Source organism: Delphinapterus leucas, chromosome 16 (genome assembly GCF_059928025.1).
Source record: "Delphinapterus leucas isolate spDelLeu-1000000601 "Yukka" chromosome 16, BTC_Dleu_Yukka2, whole genome shotgun sequence".
NCBI classification, from domain to species: domain Eukaryota; kingdom Metazoa; phylum Chordata; class Mammalia; order Artiodactyla; family Monodontidae; genus Delphinapterus; species Delphinapterus leucas.
In genome coordinates this window covers 58,854,642-58,871,346 of record NC_143144.1, presented here as the reverse complement: position 1 = coordinate 58,871,346, position 16,705 = coordinate 58,854,642, and the positions used below count along the sequence as shown (strand labels likewise).

The 16,705-nt window shown below is 42.2% G+C and overlaps 1 protein-coding gene across 1 annotated transcript in view; it reads right to left on the bottom strand.

The window, feature by feature from the left end:
- Positions 1–16,705, bottom strand: part of ABCC2 (ATP binding cassette subfamily C member 2) — an 80,938-nt gene that overhangs the window by 49,047 nt on the left and 15,186 nt on the right. The window contains exons 3-9 of the mRNA XM_089898026.1: positions 10,430–10,555; positions 8,501–8,635; positions 8,190–8,297; positions 7,498–7,553; positions 6,064–6,298; positions 3,972–4,135; positions 2,972–3,149 (exon numbers count right to left, since the gene is read on the bottom strand). Coding sequence (XP_089754152.1) covers positions 2,972–3,149; positions 3,972–4,135; positions 6,064–6,298; positions 7,498–7,553; positions 8,190–8,297; positions 8,501–8,635; positions 10,430–10,555 — 1,002 coding nt within the window. The remainder of the gene's footprint in view (positions 1–2,971; positions 3,150–3,971; positions 4,136–6,063; positions 6,299–7,497; positions 7,554–8,189; positions 8,298–8,500; positions 8,636–10,429; positions 10,556–16,705) is intronic.

Below are 16,705 nucleotides of genomic sequence, written 5' to 3'. Positions count from 1 at the left end.
ACATGTGGGATCTTCCCGGACTGGGGCACGAACCCATGTCCCCTGCATTGGCAGGCGGAATCTCAACCACTGCGCCACCAGGGAAGTCCTTGCCACTAAATCTTACACACAGTGTTCTCTCATTCTTGACCACTCTTTCCTGCTATTCCTACCTTCCCCAACATCTGTTCCTCCACACACCTTTTTGCTCAGAAAAGTCCTATTTATCTCTTAGTGTCAACTTAGATGGAACTTCTTCTCAGAAGACTTCCCTGACTCCCAAGTTTAGGTTAGATATTTCTCCTGTGTATTCCCCTAACAACCCATGCTTACCTCTGCCATGACATTCACCACACTTCACTGTGTAATTTTGTTTTTCTATTTCTCCACCAGTTGTAAACTCTGTAAGGACAAGGGCTACATCTGTCCAATTCACTACCGCTTTCACATGCATACAGTAGGGAAATCAAATACTGAAGGATGGAAGGAACGGAGGGATGAAAGGAAGAAGCATGTATTCATTCTTGCCTTACAGACTTTAATGTGGCAATGTTATTTGGAGCCATACTGTGAGGAGGTTGCAACCATTCCCAAGCAGGACAGAGATCTTAGAATGGTGAGAAAAGTTACGGGGTTCACACACTGGAAGCAAAATGACTTATTGTCAGGAATTTGAGGGCAATATCTAGATGCCTGAATCTTGCAGCATGAGCCTCTTGCTCTCTTGTTAGAGAGATCAGAAGGCTGACACCCACAGTCTGTCACTTACAGCAGTGCCTTGTACAAATGCTCCCAGAAAAGGGGCTCGGGGGTGGGTGGTGGCTGCATGAAACCAGCTTGTACTACGCTCACCAAGCCACCCTCTGGTGTGGGCTACATCTTTCCAGAGGAATGAAAGCCTTCTTCTAATTCCCACAAGGCAGTATATGGGCTATGAGTGGCCCTAGAGATCACCTTCATCCTCCTTCTAGAAGCTCTACTGTCATCTTAATCTATCAATAAAGTCTTTAGAATATATCAGGATTCTTGGTTGTACAGTAAAAAGAAGGAAATTTCCTAAAATGTTAGGCTACCAAGGTTCTAGAGACATCATTTCACTGCTATGCCTCCCCTTTGGTATTGAAGAACAAAAACAAAAAGTAACATCTAATTACCTTTCAAAGTAATCACTATACTTTTCTTTTTTCAATAAATCTTTGTGAAGTGGTAAAGTCATTAATTTAGTCCCAATAGCCCTTGTCTAGAGGCAGGTCCTGTCTATGTGATTCTAGGCATTGAAATGATCTAAGCCCTACTTCTCTGTAACTAGGGGTAATGCAGTTACTTCCCAGGGCTAAGAATTGATAATGGATGTAAAAAATGTTTCATAACATTTCATAAATGAAGCATAATCTAAACATATAAAATTAGTCAATTTTAAATTCTATTTTAGGGACTTCCCTGGTGGTCCAGTGGTTAAGACTTCGCCTTCCAATGCCCGGGGTGCAGGTTCGATCCCTGGTCAGGGAGCTAAGATCCCACATGCTTGGGGCCAAAAAAACAAAACATAAAACAGAAGCAATACTGTAACAAATTCAATAAAGACTTTAAAAATGGTCCACGTCAAACAAAATCTTTAAAAAAATTCTATTTTAGTAGCAATATTTATTTGAATTAAGGGCTCTATCCTTATGGATTCTAACAGTTGCAAAACTTGGAACATATCAATATTAAGAATCAAAGTAGTGGAAATGAATCATCACAATTGTAAAAGTGTACGTTCATAGAAATGTCTGAGACGGCCTGGTTAGTGACCTCATATCCTGCAAACCAGCAGAAATACAGTATCTCCAGAAGGAATAAGGGGATTAAAATTTTAATTTTGGAGAAGACAAATTCCAGTGTGAGGGTATCTGGGAGTTCAAAGAACTTGACCAGACTTCTGATTTAAAGACATTTGGATCACCTCTCTGGGTCTCTCGATGAGTCAGCATCTACTCAGGAAAGACAAAAGATACACTTGGAGTCTTAAGAGAGGAAAGCAAAGGATAAAATCAGGAACTGTAACAGAGAAATCACTATGATGGAACACTCCAGTGGTGGACGAAAAAGAGGAAGAAAAGGCAACCGACTGATGTTCTGACCTATAAGAAGTATCATCATCTCCTAATGGATGAATTTTCTCCTCAGGCTTGTAGTCACTATTTTCATTTCTTTTTATTTATTTTTTAAATTGAGATATACTTGACTCTACTTTCATTTCTTAAGGGAAAAAATGAGAATTCACCTTGGTGTCTAGGACGGAGGGAAATAAAGTTGCTCTGAGAAAGTTAAACATTAAAAGCAATATGTCAGAGGGAATATGGGGAAAATCGTCTTAAGGAAATGGAATAGCTCCCAAGTCTGCAGAACTTAGTAACCAGTGTGAAGGTATTTACAAATCCAAAAAAGGAATCAGGCAGAGGACGTGTTGGTCGTTACTCAAGACTGAGAAAAAGAAGTCACTAGGCAAAAGTCAGTCCGGGGAGATGGAGTCCTGGTTCACAGAGCGTTCTAGTCTATGGCAAAATTGTGATTTGAGATGGACACACCAGGTCTTATGAGCCAAGTTTCATGTAGTATTTGGTTTAAATGTTGGTGATCTGAAGAGTCTGCCCTTGGCCAGCTTCTTTTCTGACTTTACATTCTGTCCCAAGGTGTTGTCACCTTGTGGAGAGAGGAAGGAAGAGAGGGACGGTATGCAAGCCTTCAAAGCTGAAAGGCAGATCCCGGGCAGAGAACAGCTTGCCGGCTTTTCCCTGGAGTGCACCTCACCCCACACACACAGACGCTCTATGTCTGTATACACACTTTTCATTTTCATCTCCAAAGAAATATCTAAAGAAGGCTGTGTGTTTAGCCAAAATCCAGTGTTGAGGTCAGTTATTTCCGTCAAATTTTCCTCAATCTGGGAAGAAATGCTCACGTTTACAAGGGGGATTTTCTTTGGTGATGCCTGGCATATTCCACTTACCTTCTTATATACAGAAGCCGTGATGGTGGTCCGTACTTTCATGCCCAGCATAAAGCACAGTTTAAAGTAATACTGAAGGCAGACAGACTGGATGAGGGCCACGGCGAAGAAGAGGATTGAATAGAGATACCCAGTCCACAGATATATGTCATGGTCATTTGCAAAGGAGATCAGCAATCTGCCAGAGCAAAACCAAGTAAGTGGCGCCGTCAAGCCTCCGAGGGCTCGTCACCCTCCTTGTGCACAGCCAGCTACGCTATCCTACCCGGTTGGTAACAAAAGTGACCAGAATTTTTCAATGCTCTTGGAAGACTGAGCTCCACAGCCATGCCAGCACTCTTGCCTTTTTTGGAGATAGGCAGCAAGGGCTAAGGGTTGACGACCCATGACCGTGAGACGGGATAACGTGTGCTCCACAAAGCTGCCACTGCAATGCTTTCTTTGACGCTCTCTTTCCCTACCCTCTGGTAAAAGAGGATGTTATGTAGCAAGTTGATTGATTCCTGGAAAGGAATTAGGGCTTGTATCCAGCGTGAGTTAGAAGGGTTTCCTCTGGAGGATAGTTCATTCCATAGATCCTGGCAGACTGAAGTCCTGTCATGATTAACCTGAACCTCCCACTGAATGCGTGACTGTGGAGCAATGAGGTTACAGAGACTATGTACAAGCCTCTCCTGGGGTATGAGGCCCACGTTTTGGACATGACTCGGCTCACAGCAGTTCTGTTTAAGAAGAAAGCACCCCTAAGAAGCATCTGGCTTCCTATGAGAAGGACGTGGAAAAGAGGGAGGCTAAAGGATCTAAATGATTTTTCAGATCATTTTAGATCTTGAAAAATGCCTTGTGCTTTTCATGAACACAATGCTGTAAGGTTGAAGAAAGTTATGAGCATTTTAAAAAATGGAAACTCGATAATAGGCTCCTGCCTGCATATACAAGGGGCAAAAAGCAGAGTGGCAGAGGAGGCCCTGCAAGGACAAGCCAGGGCCTGGGGACTCACTTCAGCAGCTGAGGGTTCAGGAACATGAGGATGTCATACACCAGCTTCAGCAGGAATGATTTCAGGAGGATGACGTAGAAAGTTTTGAAGAGGGCTTTCACCAACCAGGACTTGGGGAAGTCTTTAGTGGCCTCAGACTTCTTTTTATTCTTTTTAGTTTCTTCCTGGGTACAAAACCAAACAACATCAGTGCTTGCAGAGCTGCGTGGTGGAAGACTGTCTTTACTGAACAGTTCCCAAGTGTTAGCCCCTGAGCCCTGCTGCCTTTGTACAGGTTTTGGTCTTCTCTCCTGATCACTGCCTGATCCCATTCACCCTTTTAGCTGCTATCACTGTTCCCCTCTCCCCCTCCTGATACTTCGGATCTATTCTGGATTAGGAAAACAGGCAACAAACCTGGTGAGAAGACCATGTAAAAGCAAAGAACAGCCTCTGACTGGGGGACTGTGGGGCGTCGTGGGAGGGAAGGGCATGGGCGTGATTTTATATATATATATTTCGGATGCTTAAAAGCCTTTCCATTCTCTTCTTGTTCATGGTTATTGTGGGATGTTATGGGTTGAATAGAATCCCCCCAAAAGTTATGTTGAAGTCCTAACCTCCGGTGCCTTAGAACATGCCCTTGTTTGGAAACAGGGCCTTTGCAGATGTAATCAAGATGAGGTCATTAGAGTGTGTCATGGAATGGGTTCTACTCCAATATGACTGGTGTCCTTGTAAGAAGAGACAGACATGGGGGAAGAGGACACATGATGACAGAGGCAGAGAGTGGAGTGAAAACAGCCACAAGCCAAGTAACACCAAGGACTGCTGGTAAAACCCAGAAGGTGGGAGAGGCAAGGAAGCTTTCTTCCCTACAGGTTTTAGAGGGAGCATATGGCCCAGCTGATGCTTTGATTTCAGACCTCTGGCCTCCTCTGAGTTGTGAGACAATACATTTCTGTTGTTTTAAGCCACGCGGTTCGTGGTGCTTTGTTTCAGCGACCCCGGGAATCTACTACATGGGATATTACCACCCACTCTCCCGCCTCTTCCTTTTCCTGTCTCAGGAGTCCCCACCAGGCCCCCAATTCCAGCCTCTCAGCCTCAGTGACATCCTCCTGTAATTTCTCTCACTGAGGTCCCATCTGATCGGTCTCTTGCCTGAACACCTGCCTCAACCTGCTTCCCAGCTTCCTCTTTTGCCTCCCAACCATCTGTTCTCCTGGCAGCTGCTTCAGTGGGCTTTTAAAAATGTAAATCTGATTGCATTACGCCTCTGCTCAAAACTTTCCACCGGCTTTCCATCAGAGTTAAAATAAAATCCAGGCTCCTCACCATGGCCCATGAGGGTCTACACCACTTAATCCCTGCCCCTTTCCCCGAGCTCACCTCACCCCTCACTCAGCCTCTCTCTCCATGCTCCCGCATCCTCTTTCCCTTCTCCAAACAAGCCAACCATGTTCCCCTCTCAGCTTCCCCCCTCCTGCGCCCTCTGAGTGAAATACGCTTCCTTCTCATGGGCTCTTTTCATCGCTTGGATTTTTACCCAAATGTCATCTCCTCTGAGAAGCCTCTCCTGTTACTCTAAGGAAGCACTTCACGCCAGACACATTAACATGTTTTCTTAATAGCACTTACTACTCTGAAAGAGTAATGTATGTATTGGTTTATTATTTATTTTCCAGCTCACTAAAGGTGAGGACTCTTTCAGGCAGATCCTTATACCTGTGCCCAGAATGGTCTCTGACACACAGTGGTACTCAATAAATATTTTCAAGTGAATAAAAAAATAAATTAGCTGCTAATGCTAAATCCCACCAACGTGCAGATTCTAGTAATGCTAAGGTATTCTTTTATTTTTCTGTTTAAAAAAAAACATTTTATTGTGGAAAATTTCAAATATACCCCAAATGAGAGAGATCAGTACTACATTATACTCCCATGTATCCATCACTAAGGTACTATTAGTATTGTGAATATTACTAATAATATAAAATGCACTGTAAAGTATAAAGTGCTGTCAAAATGAAAGGACAGATTCACCAGGACATTGGTGTCCTCTTGCCTAAGACATACAGCACATTCGAACAGACACTCGTGGGAAAGTTACCAGGACAAGGACATCTTGGCTTTGACTCTGGTTCTTGTCCAAACCATGCAGCCTGGCTCCAGGGTTCCACTGGGAGTTCTTCTGCTGCCGTTTCTGGAATGCCTGCCGGGCCTTCTGCAGCTCTCCTGCCATGTACTTTTCAAACCTGCTGACTAGTGTCTTTGTTTTAGTCTCTTCATCAATATCCCAGATATCTTCAAGCGTCAGAGGTTTCTTGAAGCCTTTCAGAACAATGCTGGAACAAGAGCGACCCACAGGCTGAGGCCCTGCGGTTGGGACCAGAGGCTGTCTCCTCGCTGCCTCTGTCAAAACCATCCAGTCCCAGGATGGAGGGACAGAAGAATGGGGCTTCTCCCTTGCTCTACTATCCCAGCTCCTAGCTCTTGGAACTCGAAACAGGAGTGGGGAGAGCAGAAAAGGGAGTGGGTGGGGGTGATGGAAGGTGGGAGAAAACAAGAGAAGGGGAAGGAGTCCTACTGAATTGAGAGCCAAAAGTGCATCACCTCCCCCGATCCTGTTCCTTCCTTCTCAAACACTGGCTGCCTCTCTGCTGCCCTGGCATCTCCCTGAGGAGCCTCCACGATGCCCTTAAGAAACTGAGCAGAACTGGGGGCTGCCTCTAATACTCTCTCTCTAGATCAGGGCTCCTCAACATGGGATTTGAGAACATGGATGGAAAATAAATTACATCTTTACTTTTATTAGCTTCTAACTGAAATTTAGCCTTTCCTTCTAATATGAATGTAGTCAACCCACCACAGTTCCAAAACAGAGTACTTGTGCCTTTGTTACCAGGTAACAAAAGTCACAGATGTTTTCATGGCTCATTTACATTCATCACTGCTTTGAAACTATTAAACCCAGCCAGCATTAGGTCTTGATATTTAATGCATTAATAAAGAAGCACATGTATTACTATATCACAAATTTGGTAACTACATTTCAATATATTTGTTTCCCTTTATAATCCCATGTCTTTTATTGTACACATTTAAAACATCATCTGAGAAGGGATTCATGGGTGTTACCAGGCTGCCAAAGGGGTCCGTGGAACTACAAAGGCCAAGGACGGCTGCTCCAGATCCTCTGGAAGCCCAGAACAGCTATTTCATCCCTTACCCGAGTCTGTGCCACCCTCCTTGACCCCAAATTTCCCTTTTCCTGTCCTACTGCCTCCTTTTCCTCCTATCCTTTTTTTTTTCATGGAGCTCCTCAGGCTACCAAGAGCAAACGCCCCTCCTTCCTCTCCTCAGCTTCCCCATCTGCCCAGTGAAGGGACTGCAGTAAACTGATCTGTATGTTTTAACATTCTCTGACTCTAAGCAGAGGAGAAATGGAAGCCATGGCAGGCACTTTTAAAATTAAGATTTCCATCACTTTCAGGAGAGTGAGGGGGGAGGGATATAGACAAGCCACACTCCAGGTATTTCCTACCTGTCATACCAACTAAAGGTGATGCTACTCAGAAATGAAGCTGTGGTTGAAGGATGCTGCAAGACACACAAAAAATCAGACAGTAAATCAATTAGAAACAGGAATTCTATGGAACTCTAAAATCAGAAGCTGAGTTTTCTAAATATGATGTTGTGCTAGAAACTAGATATGACACTGAAGTAGGCTGGTCAACGTGTTTGTTTGGAGACGCTAAGGTCACCAGTAGAATGATAGCCAGACTTTATGGCATAGATGTATGAATTAACTGTCTATGCTGAAGCTTGGTGGGTCAATATAAAAGTCAGTGTTTCCGGGCTTCCCTGGTGGCACAGTGGTTGAGAGCCCGCCTGCCGATGCAGGGGACACAGGTTCGTGCCCCCGTCCGGGAAGATCCCACATGCCGCGGAGCGGCTGGGCCCGTGAGCCATGGCCGCTGAGCCTGCGCGTCCGGAGCCTGTGCTCCGCAACGGGAGAGGCCACAACAGTGAGAGGCCCGCGTACCGCAGGGAAAAAAAAAAAGAAGTCAGTGTTTCCAAATTCTAGTCACTTTGTTTCCTTACATCACAAAATGGACTATACTACTATATTCTGGGCTTGTGGGACCTTCATGAGACCTAGACATCTCAAAGTTACATCTGTCAAGATACCATCCAATTAAATAATATATGAAGTGGTCATATTTAGAGTCTCACTTTTGATGAGTCATTTTTTTCTGAAAATGCTGAAAGGATCAGGACCAGGATCTGGAGTGTATAGCAGATGAGGAACACGCAGGAATAGGCCAGGTTAGGATTGCTGCCCTATGGGAGGGGACAAAGAAGATGAGCCTTTTATCTGAATTAAGTCTAAACAGCCCCTATGTATCAATGCTTGTGATTAAAGTCTATTATCAAATCCCCTAAATACAATCCTACCCTGCAACTCAATTTACCTTATGTCATTTACTCCAACTTAGAAGTTGCCCAGCGGTACCTCCTCATATCACCATCTCTTTCCTCCTTACCCTTAAGAGTGTCCGGATCAGAGTCTGAAACTGGAAAGTGCCACAGAGTATTGAGAGAATCCAGAACACGGACAGGAACCAAGAGTCCTTCTGTATACACCATCGCCTGCTGTGTTGGATCAGCAAAACCAGGATCTAGCGAGAAATTCACATCATGTTTTGAAAAATATTGTCACTAACACCAAGGACAAGAGGCAAGAAGGATGTCAGAGAACACGGGAAGAAACGGGGGCTGAAGGGGGAGATTGTTGTAACTAATCTGACGCCAAATAGTACATTTCCTCCCTGATACCATCCGACTTTTTCTTTCAGGACCCCAGTGCTCTCTCTGGAACTCCCTTCCCTATCCCATCTCTATTCACCACACTTGGGCAGGGAGTCAGAGAAGAACGCAGAGGGTCACCACCTGCATCTAAATGGAATAACTTTGGGAGCCAGAAAAATCTTTCTGAGGCCCAAGAAAATAATTTCAGGCACTACAGTAATCAGGTCGGGGAGGCAGATTCTGCTGAATAGGTGCAAGGCGTCTGTATCACAATACTTTCTAATAATATTAGACTAAACAATTAGCAACAACAAAAAACTTTGCCTCGCATTATTCACTTAGTTATAATTAATTAAATGTTGTTTTCCCAGACCCAGTGCTGTGCTAGTAAACTGGCATTCTGAAAACAAAGCCATGATTTGTGGCATGTGTGAATTTCCATGGTATAAATACTCCCACCGTGGTGGATTTCAATCTCCAACATGATGTCACCAAACTCAGGACTGGGAAGAGAGGCGCAGTCAGCTCCGTGAGCTGGCTCCAGTGCGCTGCTCTCTAGACTCTTCTGTTTTATAACAACGGTGACAAAACGAAGTCCTTACAGGGGCCAAGCAGAGCATGTTACTGAGTGAAGTGAGGGTGGAGGACAGTACTGAGCATATACCTGGTCTAATGCAACCAACTGCTACTCAGTCCTAGCTGACTGCTGCCCTGTGGAAATGTCGGCCCAAAGTTGCCAGGCATTCTGATTTTTCAAGAAAGTTTAGGAATCAAAATAATTATGTTGTATCTTCCTCTTTCAAAATGATGGTAATGGGGCTTGCCTGGTGGCGCAGTGGTTGAGAGTCCGCCTGCCGATGCAGGGTAAATGGGTTCGTGCCCCAGTCCGGGAAGATCCCACATGCCGCGGAGCGGCTGGGCCCGTGAGCCATGGCCGCTGGGCCTGCGCGTCTGGAGCCTGTGCTCCGCAACAGGAGAGGCCACGACAGTGAGAGGCCTGCGTACCACAAAAACAAAAAAACAAAAATGATGGTAACGGGAATTCCCTGGTGGTCCAGTGGTTAGGACTTGGCACTTTCACTGCTGGGGGCCTGGGTTTGATCCCTGGTTGGGGAACTAGGATCCCACAAGCCGCTTGACGCGGCCAAAAATAAAAACTAAATAAAATAAAATGATGGTAACTAATTCAATTGTTTTTTTAAACACTGTACAGCTCTCCCTCCTCCCACAAAAAACCCTGCCTGTAGGAGAGACATAAGTTTCTGTCATCAAATTTACACAAACAAGTCTAGACTCAGTGATCCATTGATTAGAGTCACCAATCAATTTAAAAATAATGTTTACAGCACGTAGAAAATTCTTTTACATCAAGAAACTTGGATTTCATCTGTGATCCTTAGATAGCAAGATATGAGGGCATAAGTTACATGTTAATCATTAAAGCTAATACTTACCTTAGGAAGAAGGCATTAAAAGTAGTGTTTAAAAGCAAATGAAAAGCTAAAATTGGTTTCACCCTATTACAACCAAGCTTTGCTTCATCATAGGTCCCTTGAAAAAGGCAGATGAAATTGGACTTTATTTCATTCCATAGGAGCAAATTTCAGCTGGATGGCTATGAGTAGAGAGAAGATAAACAGGAGAGAAGTGATGATGGGCCTCACCCATGTGCCCAAGTAGAGGCTTGGATTGGTATATCTAACGGCAGGGACTGTGGCTTGTCCAGTGTCTTCTGTGAGTGCAAGGGCCAGATCTATGACTGCCAGAATAAGAAGAAACCCAACAAGCACCTGAGAAGGCAAAAAAACACTGTTAGGAAGATATCATTCTTAAGAATAGAATGGTTCCCAGTGATGGATGGTAAAAATAGTGGGTAGCACAAGATATGGAAGCAACCTAAGTGTCCATCAACAGATGAATGGATAAAGATGTGATACACACACATACACACACACACACACACACACACACACACACACACACACACACACACACACAATGGAATACTACTCAGCCATAATAAAGAATGAAATTTTGCCACTTGCAGTAACATGGATAGACCTGGAGGGCATTATGCTTAGTGAAATAAGTCATAGAAGGATGTATACTGTATGATATCACTTATATGTGGAATCTAAAAAATATAACAAACTAGAGAATTTATATTATATTCTTTTTGTTATCAAAAAAGAAGACTCACAGAGAACAGACTAGTTGGTTACCAGTGGGGAGAGGGAAGAGGGGAGGGGCAATATAAGGGTAGGGGATTAAGAGGAACAAACTATTAAGTATATAATAAGCTACAAGGATATATTGTACAACATGGGGAATATAGCTAATATTTTATAATAACTATAAATGGAGTATTCACCTTTAAAATTGTGAATCACTATATGTACATTTGTAACTTATATAACATTGTACATCAACTATACTTCAATAAAAATGGTAGGCAATGATTCAGATAACACACTCAATAATTATGGAAGCAATGGATATATACAGTTCAAGTAATGCAATAAAGTTCAAAGTATGCTAAGTGTTGTTAAGGAATGTTGATTGTCATGGTTTTAAAATACGTCCACAAATTCTCCAATACTCCTCCCTTCAAAAGATAGCTTAGTTCCCCTTCCCTTGAGTATGGGCTGAGCTCTGACTCACTTGTAATAAATAGAATATGGCAGAAGTGACAGTGTGCGACTTCCAAGATTAGGTCATAGAAAACAATGTGGCTTCCTCTTTGTTCCCTCTCTCAGATCACTCACAGCAAGGTAAACTTCCAGCCTCATCGTGAGGACACTCAAGTAGCTCTATGGAGAGGTCCACTTAGTAAGGAACTGAGACCTCCTGCCAAAAGCCATGTGGGTGTGTCAATTTAGAAGCAGATCTTCTAGCCCCAGTCAAGCCTTCAGGTGACCTTAGGCAGAGCCTGCATATTAATAACAGCAACCTCATGACAGACCCTGAAGTCAGGTAAGCTGCTCCCAAATCTGACCCATAGAAACTGAGATTTAAAAAAAAAAAAGTTTATTTTTAAGCCGCTAAGTTTTGGACTAATTTGTTCCATAGCAATAGATAACTAATAAAATAGATTTAAAGGGGGAATTCCTCCAACCCAATTGGGACGGCACTATTCCCTTTCCTTGGTCATTACTCCCAGCCTTCTCCCCATATAAACTTTGAAGTTAATGACTGCAACTCTGTGACCCTAAGATGACTCCAAGTCTGTCAAATATTTGTACTATGAGCTCATAAGACATGATACACATTTTTTTGTTCTAAAGGACTACCGCCCACCCATCAGGAGGGAGAATTATTAACTCCACTGAGGAGGTCCACCAGTACCTTATCCCTCAAGATGAAGATCTTTAGTATCAGCTCCCCTACCCTCACCCCTCCCTACTCCCATCCATCTATGCCTACTCATTCCATAAGCCTCATTCATCCAGAATGGCTCAGGAAGAGATATTGGGCCCTTTATAATTAAAACCAGCAAAGAAAGCACCTTTAACTAATAGGATAAGTGCTATTATTTAGCAGAGAATTCTTAGGAATCAATCCCATTATTGCTAAAATAAAGGCTCTTTAGGATGATTAAAAGAAAAAATAAGGAAAATCTCTCAGAACAGAGGGGAAAAGAGAAAAAGAAATTCTAAAGAGTTGAGAAGAAGGGTCAATTCAGCGAGTCCAACATCTATCTAACAAGAAGTTCTAGAGATAGGGAATTTTAAAATTAGAGGAAAGGAAATGAAAAGAATAATATAAAAATTTCTCAGAGATAAGACATGAGTCTTTCGGTTAAAAGTATAGAATCCATTGAATGAAAAAAGACCCATGTAGACACTCTTATGAAATTTCAGGACATCAAGAATAAAGAGGATAAAGCTTCTAGAGAGGATAACAAGGAATGAGAAGAATTCTAACTTGGTAGCACAGGATTTGGGGGAACAACATAGCAACAACTTCAAACTTCAAAAAAAATTTTTTTTGAACCTAGCATTCCATAGTCAGATCAACATTTTCAGAAAGCAAGAACCTAGAGACTTTATTTACTATTGCTCTTTCTGAAAATTTTATTGGGAGCGCTAAATCTCTTGTCTTACACAAAGGGGCATTGAGATGAGGATATAATGTACAGCATGGTGACTATAGTTTAGAACTTTCAAATATACAATACAGTACTCTTAAGAAAGTAGATATTGAGGGCTTCCCTGGTGGCGCAAGGTTAAGAATCCACTTGCCAATACAGGGGACACGGGTTCCAGCCCTGGTCCGCAAAGATCCCACATGTCGCGGAGCAACTAAGCCCACGAGCCACAACTACTGAAGCCTGCATGCCTAGAGGCTGTGCTTTGCAACAAGAGAAGCCACCACAATGAGAAGCCCCCATACTGCAACAAAGAGCAGCCCCCACTCGCCGCAACTAGAGAAAGCTCACCTGCAGCAATGAAGACCCAAGATAGCCAAAAATAAAAATAAATTTATAAAAAAAAAGAAAGTAGACATTGAAAGTTCTCATTACAAGAACAAAAATTATGTAACTATGTATGGTGATGGATGTTAACTAGACTTATTGTAGTGATCATTTCAAATTCTTATGCTGTAACAGCTGAAACTAATATAATGTTATATGTCAATTATGTCTCAGTTTTTAAAAAGACTATAAACTGAAAAAAAAATCTCATTTGATCTCCAGAACTTATTTATCTTCTAACTGCAAGTTTGTCATGCACTTGTGATTATAGTCAAAATACTGTATCACATACTTCAAAGTTGCTAAGAGACTAGATCTTAAATGTTCTCACACACACACAAAGAAGATAATTATGTGACATGATAGAAGTGTTAGCTAACAGTATGGTGGCAATCATATTGCAATATATAAACGTATCTAATCAACACACTGTACACCTTCAACTTATACAATGTTATATGTGAAATAAGGAAAAAGAAAGGAAGAACTAGAGCCTAAAATTGATGGAAAAAAAAAAAGGAGGGGGAGGGGAGTTCTCTGACAATCCAGTGGTTAGAATTCAGGGCTTTCACTGTCGTGGCCTCAGGTACAAACCCTGGTCTCAATCCCTGGTTGGGGAACTTAGGTACTGCAAGCTGTGTGGCATGGCCAAATAAATACAATAAAATTGATGGCAGAGTATTTTTAGGTATAAAGGTAACCTACAGAAGAACAGAACATAATCACACAAAATTAAAAGACTGAGAGAAAGAGGAAGAGAGAAAAAGGAAGCTAGGGAGTTGGGTCAATGAGCTAAATTCTTTGTCTTTCATAGAGGACAGAAATAGATATTTTTTGAAGTTGATGGATCAAGAAATACAGGTATAAACACATTATTTATAGATATGGAGGTAATCATCAAAATAATTTTAAATGGCAGCCTCTGGAGAACAGGACTAGAAAGTAGAGGGTTGAGAACGAGTCTTTTTCTTTTCATTTTGTTTTTTTGTTTGTTTAGTTTTTTAAAGAGAGTAAAAGGAAACATCTCAAAATGTTAACAGGAGTATGTCAGAGTGATACAATTATCAATGATTTCCTATTTCCCTAGAGCTGACAAACTTTCTACAATAATCAAATAAACTTTCTACAATAATGCATTCTTTTTATAATCAGAAACATACTATAGGCTTTTCTTAATCACAGTCAGGGAAATATTGTGGTTGTTTAATGATTACCAAGTCCGTAAATAGTCTTTGCCCTTGATCTCTGAATCACTGGAGGAGTTTCAAGTACACGTGGAGTTTACTGAACTCAACTTCCTAAAGAGACACAATATCATTGGTATTAAAAAAGAAAGTATAGGGACTTCCCTGGTGGTGCAGTGGTTAAGAATCCACCTTCCAATGCAGGGGATGTGGGTTCGATTCCTGGTTGGGGAACTAAGATGCCAGGTACTGAGGAGCAACTAAGCGCACGTGCCACAACTACTGAGCCCGTGATCCACAACTACAGAGCCTGCGTGCCTCAACTACAGAGCCCAGACACTCTGGAGCCCATGGGCCGCAATGAAAAATCCTGCATGCCGGGATTCCCTGGTGGCACACTGGTTAAGAATCCGCCTGCCAATGCAGAGGACACGGGTTTGAGCCCCGGTCCAGGAGGATCCCACATGCCATGGAGCAACTAAGCCCGTGTGCCACAACTACTGAGCCTGCACTCTAGATCCCGTGAGCCACAACTACTGAAGCCTGCGTGCCACAACCACTGAAGCCCACGTGCCTAGAGCCCGAGCTCCGCAACAAGAGAAGCCACCGCAATGAGAAGCCGGTGCACTGCAATGAAGAGTAGCCCCCGTTCACCGCAACTAGAGAAAGCCCGCACACAGCAAGGAAGACCCAATGCAGCCAAAAATAAATAAATATTTAAAAAGAAAAAAAAAGATCCCACATGCTGCAACTAAGACCCGATGCAGCCATAAATAAATAAATAAATATTTAAATATTTAAAAAGAAAAAGGAATTCCCTGGCAGTCCAAGGGCCCGGTGCTTTCACTGCCGAGGGCGTGGCTTCAGTCCCTGGTCCGGGAACTAAAATCCTGCAAATCATGCGGTGCAGCCAAAAAAAAAACAAAAAAGGAAAGTAAAGTGGTTTGGCCATATTTAATATCTTTCCACCTCTGCACAGTCCTCCTTTTCCCAGTGCTTTATGAAAGCACTCTGGTTGAACCTTTGACCCATTACAGAGAGTGTCTATTTCCATCACTTCCCTGGCAGACAAATGTCTAACTTCAGTTTCAATATTTTCAGGAACTACATCCCCCAGCAGACCATTCTACTACCTGACAGTTATTACTGTAAGAAAGTGCTTCCACCTTTGTAATGGTCTTCACAACTGAACTTATTTAAAACCCTCTCAAAGAAAAGTCAACTGATAAAGCTGTCTCAAATTTAAGTTCTTAAACTTTGGTACAGCTGAAAATAATTTACTTATCTTTGATTTTCTGTCTTTTTTAAGTTTATGTAAGAATAAGGGATAAAAAGCGTAAATCATCCACAAAAAAATAAAAAAGGAAAAAGAGAAAGTAAGTTCTTCTGTATGTTTGGCTAAAGGCAGCTCCCCTGGAACAACCTACACCGACTTCCCTTGATTTTGCTCTCTGAAACTTTTCAGAATAAGCTAGGCAGTCTTCTATGTTGACTTCTACAGATACTTGAAGATGATTCCCATGTCTCATTAGCTCAACAGTAAGTCCACTTTTGCTGCACATCTGACCTCAGCAGATCCACAACCTCCAGAACAATACTCCTCTTTTGTTACCCTGGGACTAAATGAGCTCATCCATTCATTCATTTTTTAATTCAATTCATTCAATTACCTACTATGCACAGGGTCCTTTGGGTAAGGGTGTACCTTTAAACAAACTGGTAGAGTCTCTCACTAGCTTAGGCAAGCAAATTGACTTAGTCCAGATGAGGTAAACACTGCACTAATGACCAAACAGCAATGACAGTTCAAGAGAATCAGAGAGGAACAAACAGCCCAAAGGCAGGTAGAACAGAAAGTGAAGAAATGAAGTTGAGGAGTGATCCAAGAAGAAGGTTCTCATAGAAGAAGTGAATTTTTACTTTCTGAGGAATTATACTCCTGTTTCAGAGGAAAAACCAATTATTCTGAAATTTTTAAGAGGATGCTACTCTGTGCCTATCACTCTCAGGGAGGAGGACAAAAAAAAGTATAAATTATAAATGAAGCTCCTGAAACTATGAGCAAGGGTGAGTGGATTATTAGCTACAGGAAAAAAAAAAAGCTAATACATTTCTTTTTATCTACAGTTTTATCTATAGAGATTTGTGTTTATAAAAGTTAAACAAAACATGATATATCCATACATTGGAATATTATGGATGAGCCTTAAACAACATGCATGAACCTTGAAAACCTTATGCTACGTAAAAGAAGCCAATAATAAAAGATCATGTATTATATG